This window comes from Macrosteles quadrilineatus, unplaced genomic scaffold (assembly GCF_028750875.1).
Source record: "Macrosteles quadrilineatus isolate MER2022 unplaced genomic scaffold, UCM_ALF_1.0 Scaffold_1__1_contigs__length_201487025, whole genome shotgun sequence".
Classification (NCBI taxonomy): domain Eukaryota; kingdom Metazoa; phylum Arthropoda; class Insecta; order Hemiptera; family Cicadellidae; genus Macrosteles; species Macrosteles quadrilineatus.
In genome coordinates, this window is record NW_026542594.1 from 96,084,338 (window position 1) to 96,103,937 (window position 19,600).

The 19,600-nt window shown below is 35.6% G+C and overlaps 1 protein-coding gene across 4 annotated transcripts in view; it reads left to right on the forward strand.

The window, feature by feature from the left end:
* The window catches only part of LOC128991085 (uncharacterized), a 346,794-nt gene that overhangs the window by 292,739 nt on the left and 34,455 nt on the right, over window positions 1–19,600 (forward strand). For all 4 annotated transcript variants that reach the window (XM_054414044.1, XM_054413851.1, XM_054413972.1 and 1 more), the window contains 11 exons: window positions 1,699–2,028; window positions 3,052–3,369; window positions 4,212–4,850; window positions 6,029–6,334; window positions 6,575–6,895; window positions 11,837–12,166; window positions 12,634–12,951; window positions 13,087–13,725; window positions 14,191–14,496; window positions 14,808–15,143; window positions 16,759–17,091. In XM_054414044.1, the coding sequence (XP_054270019.1) occupies window positions 1,699–2,028; window positions 3,052–3,369; window positions 4,212–4,850; window positions 6,029–6,334; window positions 6,575–6,895; window positions 11,837–12,166; window positions 12,634–12,951; window positions 13,087–13,725; window positions 14,191–14,496; window positions 14,808–15,143; window positions 16,759–17,091 (4,176 nt within the window). The remainder of the gene's footprint in view (window positions 1–1,698; window positions 2,029–3,051; window positions 3,370–4,211; window positions 4,851–6,028; window positions 6,335–6,574; window positions 6,896–11,836; window positions 12,167–12,633; window positions 12,952–13,086; window positions 13,726–14,190; window positions 14,497–14,807; window positions 15,144–16,758; window positions 17,092–19,600) is intronic.

Sequence of the window (19,600 nt, forward strand, 5' to 3'; positions counted from 1 at the left end):
TTATTTAAATAAGAGGAAATAAATCTAAAAAATTTATAGGGAATATTTTAGTAGAAATCAAGCCGGGTAAATGGAAATTCGCTTAGTATGCAGGTTTGCTGCGACGGGGGTATTTTTTTTTATTGTCTATGTGTGGGCCAACATTTAATGTGGCTTTATAACAAATGTTCAGTTTATTCCACAAATATTAGAACAGACTGGTATGGATCATTAACATAAAAAAATGACGTAACTGGCTTGAATCCTGTACTAATAACATTAACCTATCTATATCTATAAAAGAGGAAGTTTGTATGTATATATATATATATATATATATATATGTTTGAACGTTATGGACTCCGAAACCGCTCGACAGATTGTAATGAAACTTTCAGGAATTATTAAGCATCTTTCAAGGATGGTTTTTGTGAAGTTTGGTGCAGATCCGTCAAAAGGGCTCCGCCCCAGAGGGTTTTAAGTGGGACAATGTCAGACTTTTTGAACTACAATGTTTACAAATAAATATAATTTAAAAGCAGATGTTTTCTTTCACCAACTGTTTTGTAGGTTTGAATAATCACAACGTTCTGTATTAGTCATGATTTGAAATAGTGCCACAATGTTTCTACAGAGTGCAGCACAGAAAACTATTTAACTTTTGAATAAGTCCAAATATATTAAACCCCAATCGCAGCACACCTGTGCACTCAACAACGTTTAAATTCTCCAATGTTGAATATGTAAACATAAAAACCTTGATTAAAGTATTATAAACAATAAAAGGGATGGTAATGCCTTAATATTTTTATCTTTTGCTCTATACCCACACAATCTAACATAAATTATTAAGTGAATAATAATCGTGTGTGCTATCTCAGGTATTCAAATGCCATTACTGGCATTAAAAGAAGGAACTCCATTAATACTAATGCGAAACTTAAATCCACTTAAAAGGAGAAATAGTCTTAATCCCAAGAATACTGATGACTTCATCCAAATTACCCTCTGAATTGAAGCAACTACAATTTCCTTTTTTTGTCTTTCTTTCCCAATCACCATTATAAGGCACTAGGGCAAACCCTGACTATCGTCGGTTTAAATTTTGAAAATGCATGCTTTTCACACGGACAGCTGTATGTTGCGTGCTCACGTGGTGGTAGGTACGTCTAAAAACTTATAGAAAAAACAAAAAAAAATTGTTTAGGCCCTATTCACTGGCAATTAAATAAAATATTCTATTTTTATTTTTGGTACACACTTTTATTATTCATCGTAAAGAACAAATTACCATTTACAATAATAGTTGTTAAGCGCAGCAACGCGCGCCGGGTAACTGCTAGTGTTTTATAAAGTTCCATTTAAGAAATGTTTACTTTCAGGATAATAACAAACTTTGTTTATGTTTATGATCCATACCAAGTCTGTTCTAGTATTCGTGGTACATTCTATGACTGTTTTGTTATTCAAGCGAATGTTGCTTCCACAATAAGACATCCACATCATATAACAATTATAAAGTAATATTTATGTAGTATGCTACTCAGTTACCTCTAAAAGTATTATTTTTAACTTCTGACACTCTAGATAAGAGTATTTTACAATTAAAAATTATAACTTTGTGTCACTGATCTTTTAAATATTTTTATGAGTTTGATTTATTATTACTTATATCCCGGTGAATCAGTGTAAAAAAGTTTGTGTATTCCATATTTCCAGCTGAACCAATCCAAGAGGTAGCAACACCTTGTACTCCTTCGCCTTGTGGATCAAACGCTCAATGCAGAGAACAGAACGGTGCTGGAGCCTGCACTTGTCTGCCAGATTACATCGGCAACCCTTACGAAGGCTGTCGACCTGAGTGTACCTTGAACACTGACTGTGCCTCCAACAGAGCTTGTATCCGCAACAAATGTCAGGACCCTTGCCCTGGAACTTGTGGACAGAACGCCGACTGTCAGGTTGTCAACCACTTGCCATTGTGCACCTGTCGTCCTGGTTTCACTGGGGATCCGTTCCGCTTCTGCAATGTCATTCCACCTCAAGCTCGTAAGTCATGGATTTGAAAAACTAATATATTTAAATCAAATGAATCTAGTTATAGGAAAATGTATCTTACATTGTTCTAATGTTTAACTGTGCAAAATATTTGGGTTTTAAGCTTTAACATTGTAATGATTCTTTTAGCGAATTTCCCATATACGGAAAACGTGTAAACCTACATTTAGTCTAACGAGTTCGTGAACCAGCATGATCGGACTATGGGAACGGGGGTTTAGGGGGGGTCTTATGGGGTAAAAATAGGGTTTTCCCATTTTTGACCCTAAAAACACAAAATTTCACAGTTTATTTCCAAACCATTTTGTAGAGCTTAAAAAAAATTATTTAGTATATTGAAGCATTATTGTGTGCCTAATAGTTACGGAGAAAATTCCAAAAAATTGTTAATTTAAAATCCCCATGTTATTCTTATGGACAATAAGTCAACTGTTGTAGTTTGCTTGTTTATGAACATATTTTGATCGAATTTGGAAAATACATTCATTTCTTACTAAACTATCAACATAAAAAAAAAAAACACTTTTTTACCCTCTCTGTTGCAGCAAACCTAAGTACTCGTTAAACTAATTCTATTTAAATAGGGAATAAATGTAATATTTTTAAGGAGGCATTTTAATGTAAATCCAATCAGGCTAATGGAAATTCGCTTAGTCTGCAGGTTTGCTGCGGCGGGGGTATTTATGAATATTTATTCTCATTTTAAATTTTACTTATAAAAAACTTGCACCCTTTGAAGGTGTTAATACAATGTCAAAGTATAAAATGTTTTAAGTTATATACATTATGTTTCCTTGACAAATGTTACCTGTTTAATAACTTTTGCATTGCTTTACTAAGATAAACAGTAAATTGCAAATATCATTCTGGATTAGTTCACTAGCCTATTGTTAGTTTTGTTTATAGATAAGGTTTAGAAATAACTGGGAATAAATAAAAGATAACCTCTTTTTTTAAATACACAGAAACACTTTAAAATGCATCTCAAGCTCTAAGTATCGTGTTTTCTTGCAGCTGTCCAAGCAGAGCCAGTGAACCCTTGTGTGCCTTCACCATGTGGACCCAACAGTCAATGCAGGGAAGTGAATGGACAAGCTGTGTGCTCGTGTCTGCCAACATACATAGGCCAGCCTCCAGGCTGCAGACCAGAGTGTGTTGTGAGCAGTGAGTGTCCGGCCAACAGAGCCTGTGTCAACCAGAAATGTGTGGACCCTTGTCCTGGCACTTGTGGACAGAACGCCAGGTGTCAAGTCATCAACCACAGTCCCATCTGCAGCTGCAACTCTGGCTTCACTGGAGATCCTTTCTCAAGATGTTTCCCGATTCCACCACGTAAGTGAAAAATTAGAGCACCTGAAATGCACTTTATGTACTATTCAATTAACTACGGAAAATATAACTTCCTCATACAAAGTTTGTTACCGAATTTCCCATATAGGAAATAAGCTATTACTGTAGTACTCATGGTGAGACCTGGACCCGGGACCGATATAATTTTTCGTTTTGAGGTCCCTAGAGACCAAAAACACCATCCGTTCAAATTCATATATATATATGTCCGTTAGCGCAATAACTCGAGCAAAAATGATCCGATTTTGATTAAATTTGCTACAAACGTGTAAACCTAAATTAATTTGAACGAGTTCGCAAACCAGCATAATCGGATTATGGGAACGGGGGTTTATGGGGTAAAAATGGGTGTACTAAAAGCAAAAAATTTTGCAATTTCTTTTTTTAAGTGTTTTGTAGAGCTTAAAAAAGAAATAATTTAGTATATTGAAGCGCTGTTGTATGCCTAACGGTCACGGAGAAAATTAAAAAATAGTGTAATTTAAATTCCCATGCTATTCTTATGGAGAAAATGAAAACTGTTGTAGTTTACTTGTTTACGGACATATGTTGATAAAATTTGGAAAATTTATTTTTTTCATCCTATACTATTGACGTATGGTCAAAAAACACTTAACACTTTTTACCTTCCCCGTAGCAGCAAACCTAAGCACTCGTTAAATCTAATGTGGTTTAAATTGGGAATAAATATGTCTTATTCATGGAAATATTTTAGTAATAATGTAATCAGACAAGTTGAAATTCGCTTAGTCTGTAGGTTTGCTGTGGCGGGGGTATTTTTGAATGTTTTTGTTTTGATTTACAACCTTTTTATTTTATTGCAGCTCCACCTCTACCAGCTGATCCAATTATCAGAGATCCGTGTGTACCATCACCTTGTGGTCCATTCTCTCAGTGCAGAGACATTGGAGGAACACCATCCTGTTCTTGCCTGCCTACATACATTGGATCTCCACCAAACTGTAGACCAGAGTGTACCATCAACCAAGACTGTCCCAGCAACCAAGCCTGTATGAGAGAGAAGTGCCGAGACCCGTGTCCAGGGTCTTGTGGAGCTGGAGCCCAGTGTAGTGTCATCAACCACACTCCGATCTGCACTTGTCCTGAGGGATTCACAGGAGATCCGTTTACCAATTGCTTCCCCAAACCTCCTGAACCACCTCCAACTCAAGCCAGTGATCCATGCAATCCATCTCCATGTGGTCCAAATGCTCAGTGTGCTAATGGAATCTGTACCTGTCTGCCTGAATTCCAAGGAGACCCATACTCTGGTTGTAGACCAGAATGTGTCCTCAACACTGATTGTCCAAGAGATCGAGCCTGCATCCGCAACAAGTGCCAAGATCCCTGTCCTGGAACTTGTGGGCAAGGAGCTCAATGTGATGTAATTAACCACATTCCTGTCTGCAGTTGCCCTCAAGGAATGTCTGGAAATCCCTTTGTCCAATGTCAAACCATGCAAGGTAACTAAAAATATTAATGATCAATTTATTACTAAAACAGTATTTGTAAATTCTAATCAGTGACATCAAAACAATAATCTCAAGAGGGGTTTCCCTGAACTGATTTATACTTTGTCTTCCTACTATTCAACATTTTGGGTTGACTAATTGTAACATTTAGTTATAGAGCATTGGTCAAAGTTTTGAATTACACCAAGTTGAAACTTTAACATTTGTAACTTTTTTATGATAAATCAAGTATCATCCAAACAAATTATAAAGCAATACAAATATGTACATTAGTCTCAAATACTACTTTTAGGCACTAAGGACAGTTTCTAGCAAGTTATTTTGTCTTGCAAATCATATCACTATCTGATTATTGATTAAGAATTTTACTGTAACCCTTTCTTGTTCAAATATACTTACATAATTGTATTGGTATATATATATATATAACACCACTAGCAGAGTACCCGTCCTTCTTACGGGGTTAAGTTTAAAATGCTCATTGCAGTTATACCCAAGCCTTGCATTTGCAATGGGGGGAGGAAAAAGTTTGATAAAATTTGCTTCTTTAAATTGACAGTATACTAATGGTATTACACATCTACCATAGCCATAATTTTCTACCACTGCAACTTAACAGTAGAGCCTAAACAATATTTTGGTAAATTCGCAAAAAATCACAAATTATTCATAAAATAAAAAAAATAAAAAAACATAAACATAACTGTAAACAATCCTACTTTGACAGTTCTCATTGCATATTACAGTTTTTTGTTGCTGCTTAGTTCAAATTAGCTGTTTTCATAAATGAAAAAAAATAATAGTGCTGCACCCTGTTGGTAAATCTTATAACTTTTAATGCTTTTGAATATCATAGAACCAACTTTTTTAGTTGAAACAGCTGAAAAAACTCTTTAATTCCCTTTAAATATGAATACTTATAAGGTTACCATGGGGAACCACAGAGCCTTTGGGGCGGAGCCCGAAAGGATATTTGAGATGAGAATATGCCTATATGTTAATAGGGAATGTGAGCTATCATCATGCCAAATTTCAGCCCAATCCGCCCAGTAGTTAATGTGTGATTGAACTTCAAACAAACAAATAAACAAACAAACACACAAACTTTCACATTTATAATATTAGTAAGATTATACATTAAAAAATATAACCGTCCCCTTTATTTTCAGCTCCTCCAGTTACTCAGCCATGCAACCCTTCTCCTTGTGGACCTTTCAGTCAGTGCAGAGAAGTGAACGGACAAGCTGTGTGTTCCTGTGTGCCCGGGTACATAGGCAGTCCTCCGGCTTGTAGACCAGAATGTGTGGTGAACACTGATTGTAACCTCAACCAAGCATGCTCCAACCAGAAGTGTAGAGATCCTTGTCCAGGAACCTGTGGGGTTGGTGCCAGATGTCAAGTCATTAACCACAACCCCATCTGCAGCTGCCCCACTGGCTTTACTGGGGATCCGTTCTTAAGATGCCAACCTATTCGTAAGTAATATCAATGATTATTGACTTTTTTGTATATGTTTTCTCATGGAATTTTTAATATTATTTATACTACAGGGAAATTGTTAGTATTTTATAGAATCTAATCAAAAAGATTCATAATTCATCCAAACCAAAAAATATTTAATTTTAAAGTGAATCCAAGAAATAACAATTTAGTAAATAATACTAATTCTGTTTAGAAATAAATAGTATAAAGTTAATCTATTGTTTGCTTTCCAGCTCCACCCCAGCAGTCTCCACCAACAGACCCTTGTATACCTTCACCATGTGGTCCTAACTCACAGTGCCGAGTGTCTGGAGACAGTCCGTCATGTTCATGTCTGCCAGAGTTCATCGGAACACCTCCCAACTGTCGCCCTGAGTGTGTCAGCAACAGTGAATGTGCCTCCAACCTGGCCTGTATCAACCAGAAGTGCAGAGATCCTTGTCCTGGCACTTGTGGAGCCAATGCTATGTGCAGAGTTGTCAGCCATACTCCACAATGTGTCTGCATAGTTGGCTATACTGGAGACCCATTCCGTTTATGCAACCTCCAACAAGGTAGATTTCTTTTAACAGAGATATTGTTATCTGTATTTTCAATTTTATTAAAATGTTGCATTTATATACATCAGATTTTCTTTTAAAAAAATTTGTGTAACAAGTGAAGTTGTGTACAGGTTTTGTACTTACTCATATTGGTTGAGCAAAGCGAAGCGAAGCTCTTATACTACACTCCTGCTTTTGGTTTACAAGTAATCCTCCTGAACGACTGAAGTGATCTGCTTAAAATTTAGCACAGTCATAGTAACCAACTATGGCAAGGTATAAATTTGATATGGTACAAATCGGACCACAGAGCTTTTCCCTACGTGAATTTAAACTTTATTTAATTTAACTTAATTTAACTTACGTGAAATTTAACATATGGACCTTATGGGTTAATTGGTCGCCATGACATTATTTGCTAGATAACAATAAAAAGTTAAACAAGAGTCGCAACATATGTTAGTCAACGAATCACCCAAAATAGCTCATTACAAATAACGTTCAGAGAAAAATGGAAAAAAAATCGGATTAATATCATTGAGCATAATTTACTGCAAAATAAATAACCAATGATTAGGGTTGCCAGAATTAGGCTGATACACCATTGACTTTAAATACTCCAAACAGCCATTCCATTTATGTGAAACAAATATAGGCCTACCATTGAGTTGGAATACTGCAAGTAGTAGACTTTCCATTTACATGCAGTAGACGTACCATTAATACAGACTTTGAATAGGTACTGCCAAAAGAGGAATTCATGTATGTGAACCATTGAGTTTTGATACTGCAAAGAAACAATTTGTTTACGTGAACCAGACGTACCATTGATTTAGAACCTGTAGACATTCCATTTAAGTGAACCAGGCTTACCATTGATATATAATTGACATTGGATACTGCAAGTAGACATTTATTTTATGAGAACCAGATGAAACATAGACTTTGGTTCCTGCTATTCATTTAAACGTGAACCAGACGTCTTATAAATTGACTTTTGATACTGCAAATAGACAATTCCATTTATGTGAACCAAATATAACAAATATACTACAAGTAAACATCTCATTGACGAGAATCAGATGTAGCATTGACTTTAGAAAAGTATTGGATTATACTAGCTCCGCTCAATACAATATTGCAAGCAAACAACTGCATTGTACATTTAGTATTAATCTTCAACTAAAATTTACTAAAGTTCTTCTGGTTGAATTTATTATTTAAGTTAAAGATCTATATACTTCACAATCTGATTATGTAGGCGTGGTAAACCTAAACAATTACCTTGTGGTACTTAAATATAAATCCTATATTCATTGACAAATTGTTGCTGGTTTTTTAAAATTGGTTTTTCAAGAAGCCTTTCTTGGAGATTGCTACTGTAAAGTACAAATATCATTTCCTATTGCTTTTGATACTGATATTAGTTTACAATAATTTTCCTCTTCATTTTGGCATGGTTAAAAGTTTTTGAGTGTAAGATAGATAATGGTACAGAAGTTTATTAGCGAATTTCCCATATAGGGAATATTAGCGAATTTCCAATGTAGGGAATATTAGCGAATTTCCCATATAGGGAATAAGCTATTACCGTAGGTCTCATGGTAAGACCTAGACCCGGGACCGATTTACTTTTTCGTTTTGAGGTCTCCAGAGGCCAAAAACACCATCCGTCAAATTCATATATATATGTGTCCGTTAGCGCGATAACTTTGAGCAAATGATCCGATTTTGATGAAATTTGGTACAAACATGTAAACCTACGTTTATTCAAACGAGTTCGCGAACCAGCATAATCAGACCATAGGAACAGGGGTTTATGGGGGGTTTTATGGGGTAAAAATGGGTTTTTCCCATTTTTAACCCTAAAAATAAAAATTTTTGCAATTTCTTTCTCAACCATTTTGTAGAGCTTAAAAAAATAAATAATTTAGTATATTGAAGCATTGTTGTATGCCTAACGGTCACGGAGAAAAAAAAAAAAAAATGCAAATTTAAAATTCCCATGTTATTCTTATGGTGAAAATGAAAACTGTTGTAGTTTACTTGTTTATGGATATATGTTGATAAAATTTGGCAAATTTATTTATTTCATTCTACACTATTGACATATGGTCATAAAACACTTTTTACCTTCCCCGTAGCAGCAAACCTAAGCACTGGTTAAATCTAATGTTATTTATATAGGGAATAAATATGTCTTATTTATGGAAATATTTTTGTAAAAATGTAATCAGACAAGTTGAAATTCGCTTAGTCTGCAGGTTTGCTGCGGCGGGGGTATTTTTTACAGGAGCTTACTCGTTCAGGAGCTTAATTGAAATACAGTAGAACCCCGGTTAACCAAAATAAAGGGGGGAGAGCCGTTTCGGCTAACCAATTTTTCGGTTAACCCATCATGTGCTAAAAGTAGCCTATGTAATACTACGGTGTGTAGGAAAATTAATTTAAAACTATGTCTATACAATACACTAATACAGTGTTTTATTTCAGCTACAAAAGTATTATAATGTGTTAGGAAAGCCCCTTTCTAGGGAGAGGGGCTCGGTGCTATGCCTCGCTGTTTACATACATTAAGGTAACACAGTAGTCCCTATCCCGTCCATGTTAATTTCACCATTTTTAGGTACACTTAACTTCCTTAAAAAGTATCCTAGCATCCTGAAATTTTTATACATTGTCTTACACACCTTTTTCAACGATAATAGTAACCACTTTTGTTCTAAAGTCAAAAACAATTTTTTTATGAATTTTTTTAAAAACATAAATATTTTATCATGTTTTTTAATTAAAAAATAATTAAAACTCGGGTTGTATCAATAATTTTGTAATTTCACTTCCTATTTTTATTTGTTAATATACACAGAAGGTCTGTAAAAAATTTCATTAAAATCGGTTCATAAATGTGTCAAAAAAATGTACCGGACGAAGAAAAAAGTAAATTTTCGGTAAATCGCATATAAAGCCTTAGTCACTGTCATGCGATCACTGAAACAGCTGTGCAAGATTTATAATAAATGACAAAAAATCTATCAACTAAATTTTATTATATAACATATTTGGTATCTATGGATTCAGGATAAAATTTTAAACTAGAATTAATTATAAAATTTTTTTTTTTATTTTTTTTTTTTGCATATAAAGCCTTAGGCGCTGTCATGCGATCACTGAAACAGCTGTGCAAGATTTATAATAAATGACAAAAAATCTATCAAATAAATTTCATTATATAACATATTTGGTATCTATGGATTTAGGATAAAATTAACTAAAATTAATTATAAAAAAAATATTTATTTTTTTTTATTTTTGACTACTGTGTTACCTTAAGTATTGTTGTACTTATATATTTGAGCCCTGTATTAATTTATGGAAATGTTTCGGTTAACTCTTTAGTAGATGATTTTTTATTCTAAAAGTAACAACAATTTTGACATGCAAATACAGTATATCTGATTCTTGGTATTTTGTTTATAGTCAATGCTGAAACTTATTTTATTTATTTTAATATTTATTTATTTTAATATTTACAAGGGACTCAAATAAGTATTTAAATTTCTAAGAAATATTTTCTAAGGGTTTGAAAGATAAATGTAAAAGAATAAACTGCACGTTAAATTCAATATCTGTAATATGAAATCAAATTATGCTGTATCATGTCAACCTTATTGAACTAAAACTTGTCATGGACAATATATTTGACTTTTGTGATTGGTACAGAAATGGTTGTAAAATCATTAAAGGAATCAGGAGGTTGGAAAGGATCAATTTAATGTAATGAATTCAAGGTTTGTTTGAAGTGTTATAAAAAAATAATAATAATTTATTGTACGTTATATTCCAAACAACTTCATCAAATATGTTTGGTATTTTAAAATATTGTACTGGCAGGGGCGTCATTTGGGGGGGGGGGCATTTGCCCCCCCCCCTGGATCCTGGGCTAGAGAAAAAAATATGCTGTACTAGCCATTATACAAATATTTTCTCCTGTCAAATCCTAAAAAGCACAGCAGGCAAAAATCTGTATATTCTTGTATAGTAATTTGAAACAAAAATTATTATTGTTTTATTGTCTTATATAGCACATTTTGAGTTTACATAAATTAGTAGTTTTGTTATTCATTTACTTTTTCTGTTTGGTGCTGTACGATAAACCACTTACTTCTAGTTTATATATATACATAAAAATTCAGATTTTGTAGAAGCATTGCGTTTTCATTTACTTTTATGAATTATTAAAGCATTAAAATTATACATGTGTATAAATTTTACGTAGCCTAATTTATTTTGAACATTGTAGACTACCAATTTAATATAGTTAAATAGAACCTTTTGTACTTTTGTGTCAAATTATTTTATCGGTGATAAAATTTGATTTACTTTTAAGTTTTTAAATACTTGTATTTTATTTAAAATCCAACAAAAAAAATTTTATAAACTATAGGCTATGAACAACCGTATTCATTGCTAAATGTTGTACAAAAGAAATTGGTCATGAATCTAATAACAAACATAATATTAATACATCATGGAACTATTGATCACGTTTCTTAGATGACTAACTTACCAACATAAAATTATTGTGTTTCTGTCTGTTTTCAATAATTCTTAGTTTAATTAACTTTCTGCCTAAATTAAAATAAATTTTACTTATAATTTTTTTTATTTGAAGTGCTTTAGACAATTAAAATAAGCTTAAACCCCTCTTTTTTGTTTCAAAACTGCCAAATTTTACGGGGGGGGGACCCCCGGACCCCCCTTGTTTGCTGGGGGGTATTCCATACCCCCCGGTGTTTGCCCCCCAAGGATTTGGTGAAATTACGCCACTGTGTACTGGCATGATGGTTGACAGAACGGGCTAATGGTATTAGTACTTTAGTATATATTTTTGTATTTTCATACAATATTTATGTCAAAACCATATTTATTCTCAATATTTTTTTACTTTTCCAGCTGAGCCTGTAAATGAAGTCATAACACCTTGTACTCCTTCACCTTGTGGATCAAACGCTCAATGCAGAGAACAGAACGGTGCTGGAGCCTGCACTTGTCTGCCAGATTACATCGGCAACCCTTACGAAGGCTGTCGACCTGAGTGTACCTTGAACACTGACTGTGCCTCCAACAGAGCTTGTATCCGCAACAAATGTCAGGACCCTTGCCCTGGAACTTGTGGCCAGAACGCCGACTGTCAGGTTGTCAACCACTTGCCATTGTGCACCTGTCGTCCTGGTTTCACTGGGGATCCGTTCCGCTTCTGCAATGTCATTCCACCTCAAGCTGGTAAGTCATGGATTTGAAAAACTAAAATATTCAAATAAAATGATATCTTACATTGTTCTAATGTTGAACTGTGAAAAATATTTGGGTTTTAACTTTTTTAAGCTTTGAAATTGTAATGATTCTTTTAATGGAAGTTTTTTTTCATTTAAATTAATTTTATAAAATTAACTTGCACCCTCTGAAGGTGTCAATACGATGTCGATGTATAAAATGTTTTAAATTATACTTATACATTATGTTTCCTTGAGAAATGTTACCTGTTTAACTCATAACTTTTGCTTTGCTGTACTAAGATAAACAGTAATATGAAAATCTCATTCATTCTGGAAAAGTTCACTAGCCTATTTTTGTTTTTTAATTTTTTTAGATAAATTTAAGAAATAACTTGAAAAAGTTAAAAGATAACCTCTTTATGAAAAAAAAATGGAAAATGCGTATTAAGCTCTAAGTATCGTGTTTTCTTGCAGCTGTCCAAGCAGAGCCAGTGAACCCTTGTGTGCCTTCACCATGTGGACCCAACAGTCAATGCAGGGAAGTGAATGGACAAGCTGTGTGCTCGTGTCTGCCAACATACATAGGCCAGCCTCCAGGCTGCAGACCAGAGTGTGTTGTGAGCAGTGAGTGTCCGGCCAACAGAGCCTGTGTCAACCAGAAATGTGTGGACCCTTGTCCTGGCACTTGTGGACAGAACGCCAGGTGTCAAGTCATCAACCACAGTCCCATCTGCAGCTGCAACTCTGGCTTCACTGGAGATCCTTTCTCAAGATGTTTCCCGATTCCACCACGTAAGTGAAATATTAGAGCACCTGAAATGCACTTTATGTACTATTCAATTAACTACAGAACATATAATTTCCTCATACAAAGTTTGTTTATAATTGTTTTTGTTTTGATTTACAACCGTTTTTATTTTATTGCAGCTCCACCTCTACCAGCTGATCCAATTATCAGAGATCCGTGTGTACCATCACCTTGTGGTCCATTCTCTCAGTGCAGAGATATTGGAGGAACACCATCCTGCTCTTGCCTGCCTACATACATTGGATCTCCACCAAACTGTAGACCAGAGTGTACCATCAACCAAGACTGTCCCAGCAACCAAGCCTGTATGAGAGAGAAGTGCCGAGACCCGTGTCCAGGGTCTTGTGGAGCTGGAGCCCAGTGTAGTGTCATCAACCACACTCCGATCTGCACTTGTCCTGAGGGATTCACAGGAGATCCGTTTACCAATTGCTTCCCCAAACCTCCTGAACCACCTCCAACTCAAGCCAGTGATCCATGCAATCCATCTCCATGTGGTCCAAATGCTCAGTGTGCTGATGGAATCTGTACCTGTCTGCCTGAATTCCAAGGAGACCCATACTCTGGTTGTAGACCAGAATGTGTCCTCAACTCTGATTGTCCAAGAGATCGAGCCTGCATCCGCAACAAGTGTCAAGATCCTTGTCCTGGAACTTGTGGCCAGAATGCTGTGTGTCAAGTGATAAACCACATTCCAATGTGCACTTGTCCTGATGGCATGCAAGGCAATCCTTTTATTGATTGTCGACCAATGCAAGGTAATTTGAAGTATTTGTCCTTATTATATGTCATGCAATCAGTGATTATCTCTTATTTTTACTACAGTGAGATTGTTTGTTACCTAACACTATCCAACAATCACTGGTTTTCTCAAATAGCCTATACCAAAAAAAATCCTTATTTACTAATATAAGAAATTATACTTTGGCTAATCCTTAATTTTTTATTTGAGTAAATTATTATATTTTGGTTAAAAGTTTATCCAACAAATATATAGTTTGTATTTAACATTTTCAATGGTAGCAAAACTGCTTGATTCCTGAAAAATTTAAATCAGTTGGAACTATAATATTATAGAAAGTAATGGCAATGTATTTTTCCCCATTACACAACAAGTAAATATTTCTTAAAATACATCATACATCATGTTCCTAACCAAATGAATTATATATTTCTATTATCACATTTGAAGAATCTGACTAATGGATTGTTTGCTTGATCAGCTCCAGTGGTAACTCAACCTTGTGTCCCGTCACCGTGCGGCCCCAACAGTCAGTGTCGGGAGATCAACGGCCAAGCAGTATGCTCTTGTCTACCAGGCTTCATCAGCACTCCACCCATGTGCAGGCCCGAGTGTGTCGGCAGTTCTGAGTGTGCTCTCAATGAGGCTTGTATCAATCAACACTGCACCGACCCTTGTCCCGGCACTTGTGGTCTGGCTGCCCAGTGTCAGGTCATCAACCATAACCCTATATGCAGCTGCCCTGCACCACTCATTGGCAACCCATTTTCCAGATGCTATCCTAGACGTAAGAGCAACTTTTGACTATTGTGTTGTAATTATTTTGTCATCAACTGTTGCATTTAATAATTTTACTGATCTAACAGCATTTAAAGAATCTGAAGATGTAATAATCCAAACTTTCTATTTTTTTTTTTTTTCAAATTTACCTTTACTAATGAAGATGAATTACTAGTTGTAGTTTTGTACCTAGATAATTGTTGTGAGACGACTCACTTTAGTTTTTTATTTTGCCACAGTAGTGTGCGAAGTAATATTTAAGAACATGAATTATTGTTTTCATTCCCAAGATGAACAATTGCTTCACATTTGTTGCAGCGGCAGATCCCATTCCCACATCACCGGCTGCTCCATCCGATCCCTGCTTCCCCTCACCCTGTGGACCGTTCAGCACGTGTGTCGCCACCTCTGCGGGCTCCCCCTCCTGTAGTTGTCTCCCCGGATACATCAACTCTCCGCCCAACTGTCGCCCTGAGTGTGTTGCCAACAGTGATTGCTCTTCACAGCTCGCTTGCATCAACCAGAAGTGTCGCGATCCTTGTCCGGGCTCCTGTGGCGTCAATGCCGAGTGTCGCGTCGTCATGCACACACCCAACTGTGTCTGTGTGAGAGATTATGTCGGTGATCCCTTCACGATCTGCAACCCACGACCATGTAAGCGACTCCTATCACCCCTCACTACTGGTCATCAGCGCCTATATTACAGATATAATGTTAAGAGGGACATTGTAGTGGGCAATTTACATTTATACCTTGTAATACTCAGTATATTTATGTTTATTAGGTTGTATGCTTGTAGTGAAGGTCTAGTCTGTATTCACTCGTTTTAAAATATCAATTAACTTTTATTCTATGGAACTAAATATAGCTGTATTATAACAGTTTTAGGACAAAACTAAGTTGCTCCTAATAGTTTTGGGTTACAGGTACGGGTTTTAGCTAAATTATGCTAAGGAATGGATTTAATGGTGAACATTGCATTTTTGCTTCTTTAAACGGTGTAAAACAGTCTTCCTTTATGAAACTATGTTTGTTATATCCTTTCAAACATGGTAATATGTAAATAAAAGAAGACTGGTTGGTATAAGATGCTTTAATTTATAAAATATGCTGAAATTTTAGCATTTGTATTGTAAGGTTTAGTATTATTGAATCTTTTTTACCACAGTAGTGTTATCCAACAAGTTTGAATTTTTTTTGCATTGGATAAAAGACACAACATGATCCTAAAGTCCCAAAACCTAAAAACATTTATTCGTATTAAGAAATGTCTTCATACTTCCAGTGACACTACATATGTTTTATTGAAATAATAATAATATTTAAAACTTGTTTACTTTTCTTTTAATTTATTGGAAAGTTCAATAAGTTTATTGTTTTTAGTCAAACTTGTTTGGTAGTTCTCACTAAAAGTACTAAAAATATGAAAGGTTTGCTCAACATGGTAAAGCTTATTTTATTATAGTGCTATTTTAACAATATCCTTATGTAGTATGATTGGTTAACTGCTGTAGTTTAACTAAATATTGGTTGTATAACTCTAATGTATTAAAGTAACATTTTGTTTTTAAGGTAACCAAAATTTGATGGTTTGGGAAGAGTATGGATATATGTGTTGTTATATACTTTCGATAATCAAGTGATGTAGGTATAGTAGCTAGTTGTTCACCAGATAATTTATTCAGTCTTATGTTGTTTTGTATATTTTACCAGCTATAATTCCGACCAGGATTCAACTGAAGCTGTTAAAAAAATACTTATTTACGTTTGGTCAAAATTTATACAACATATTTTCTCATAAACTATTGCTGCTATCTGAAGAGTTTTGGTTGTGAGAAGGAGTTCAATAAGCTTCCATCGGAGTTCATCAGTTCCTTAAAATAATGTGATCCGTCTTATCTCCTGTGCTCAATTTCTCTTGTTGTCAGACTGCACATTTCATTTATTCATTCATTTAATATTCCCTCTTAGTCAAATAGAAAATGAATTTCCAAAACATTATGTAATACAAGAAGCCATGAGAGACATCATTGTGGAAGACTCTCAGGGGTTTTGTCAACTTACTCTTACTGTATTCTGCAATACCAGTGATTGAACTGTTCAGTATGTCTGTGAGTTCAGTTTATTTTCTTCAGTCTACATATATATTTGCATGCTTTTGTACACTTTGCATGTTTGCATGATTTGTGTTGTGCATTTAATTGCTTGGATTATGCATGCAATTGTTTTTGTCATCTCCAACCATGTACTTATATGTTTTGTGTTGCAGCTGAACCCCCCACTGCTGCAACTCCCACTGATCCTTGTTACCCCTCCCCCTGTGGCATCAACGCCCGCTGCCGGGTAGAGAACAACTACGCAGTGTGTGAATGTCTACCCGAGTTCCAAGGCAACCCTTACGAAGGCTGTCGTCCAGAGTGTCTGGTGAGCTCAGACTGTCCTATGAACAAAGCCTGTATCAACACCAAGTGTCGGGACCCTTGTCCTGGTACTTGCGGAGTCTCCGCTATCTGTACTGTCTCCAACCACATCCCCATCTGCTCATGTCCCAACGGGTTCACAGGAGACGCTTTCAGAGTGTGCACACCAGTACCGCTCAAAGGTAAGTGGCTCATCTACTTATATCCATACTCTATATAGTAATCATATGGTTCTCGTTTTCTAACTCTGTAGCCATTATGTTGTGTACAGTGTTTCCCCATGACCAAAACTAAAATCCCGCTTAAGAGGTTGAGAAAATCTTGTTTTATCCTGCATAAACTTTTCCATTCTACTGTACTCTGAGTTATCTTTTGACATATCATGATTAAATAGCTCTTTATCCCTTGGTATAATTCTACGCTAAAATAATAATTCAATTAATTGGGGTTAGTTTAGTCTTTTTTAATCTGGGAAACAGTCTAAAAATTATAAACAGGCTGAAAATCTCATTTTATCTCGCATCCCCTCCTAATACAGCTTAGGCTACGATTATACTAGGACGCTGGCGCCCGGGACGCTTCGAGCCAAAAATGACGCGATTTGTGTTGGGATGCTAGCCTCTCGGACTGCTATTTATTTCAATGATTTGTAACTTTTTGTATACAGTATATCTATTTAAATTGCATTAAGTTTAACAAGTAATTAGGTTTGCTGCTTCAGGGAGGCTAATAAAGTGTGTTTTTAGTATATTATTATAGCTAGTATAAAATAAAATTGCCAAGTTTGATCAAAATGTATCCATAAACTAGGAAATTACAATAGTTATACAATATTCTCCTTAAGAATAACATGGGAATTTAAAATTTACATTTTTCTTAATTTTCTCTGTAACTAATAACCGTACAAAAACATTTTAACCCTTCCCGAACGGGCAAAATTGTGACATAGAACGGGAAAAAATTATAGGAAAAAATAAAAATGAATTTTCCTTATTTGTGTTTTTTTTTACACAAGCATACATAAAATAAACACAATGGAACACTTCATACTGTCAAAATAATTTTTTACTCGTTTTTAACTATGCGGATATATCTGCTACCCGTCCGCGGATGAGTAGAAAAGCAGTGGATATATCCGCCAACCGTCTTTGAAGATATGACCATGACAATGTTAGACAATTAATAAAGAACAATATGTAAACAATAATTGAAAAGATAACGTAGTGTTGAGCGCGAAACATCAAGGGGGGAGCGTAGGAGTTGTGGGGGGTGCACGGGAGAAGGGGAGGCGTGGAAGAGGGGTAGGCGCGGGAGAGAGAAGAGAGTGTGGGAGAGAGCGCAGCCATGGAGAGAGCAGGAAAGTGGCGCCTTGGTACCACGAAACATCTGGTTACTGCTCAAGCACTTGCCAGTCTGTCTGAAGAGAAGGCTGATATATCTGCTTCCCGTCCGGAACATCAAAAACCATAAGCAGATATATCCGCCACCCGTCCTTTATCGCCAAAGACTTAGGGTTAATATGCTAAATACTTTTTTTAAGCTCTTTCTAGAGAGAAATTGAGAAATGGTGTGTTTTGTGTGTCAAAAATTATAAAAACCCTTTTTACAACCCAAAAAACCCGTTCCCATGGTTCGATCATGTTGGTTCAAGGAAAATAGGACAAAAATTACTCAAGTTATCGCATTTACGGACACATATATAAATCTATATATACAGTACATATATAACATTGTGAACGGATGGTGTTTTTGGCCTCTGAGGACATCAAATCGAAAAAGTAAATCGGTCCCCGGTCCAGGTCTTACCATGAGACCTACGGTAATAGCGTATTCCCTATATTCGCGCACATGTCGAAAGGCAGTGTCTCGGATGCTAGCAGCCTAGTATAATGCGCCACATTTGAACCAATCTCCCACAACCGATTTTGTGCATCCAGGGAGGCAAAAAGTCACCGGACGCTCAAATTTTAGCGTCCCAGCTAGGATGCACAAAATCGAGTGTCCGGTGGCTTGTTTAAGTTTAGCATCCGATGCTGGCATCCCTAGTCTAATCGCTCCCATTTGATTTAATGCCCCGCTAGCGTAGAGTGGCGTAAAGTGGCGCCTTGGTACCGCGAAACATCTGGTTACTGCTCAAGCACCTGCCAGTCTGTCTGAAGAGAAGGCGGATATAACCGCTTCCCGTCCGGAACATCAAAAACCATAAGCGGATATATCAATCACCCGTCCGTGAAGGGTTAAAAGAATAATCATTTTCTGTACTGAAGCTTTGTTGTCAAATTAAAGGCTATGGATAAAATAAAATAAATACTGTACATTTAAGATTCCCATGTTATGGAGCAAATAAAAACAATGACGTAGGGTCAATTTTTAATCAACTACTTCTCATTCTGAAATTTTTATACAACTAAAGTTTGTAAAATAAATACATTTGAAAAAATACTTTAAACTATTTTATAAAAAGGCATCCTAGTTTATTATACTACCTATAACTGGACGTTCAGTTCGTATTAGCCTTATTGTTGTCATTGTACTGTAAAATTCTTTGTAAGTCTTCAATTCCATCTTCGTTCTTTATACTGTATTTGCGTCTGTCTCAGTGGACAGTTCATTTAAGAGATGCCCTGGAAAATATTCTACAGAACTCACTACACATTAAACATCCTACTCTCTCTCTCTCGACATGCAATA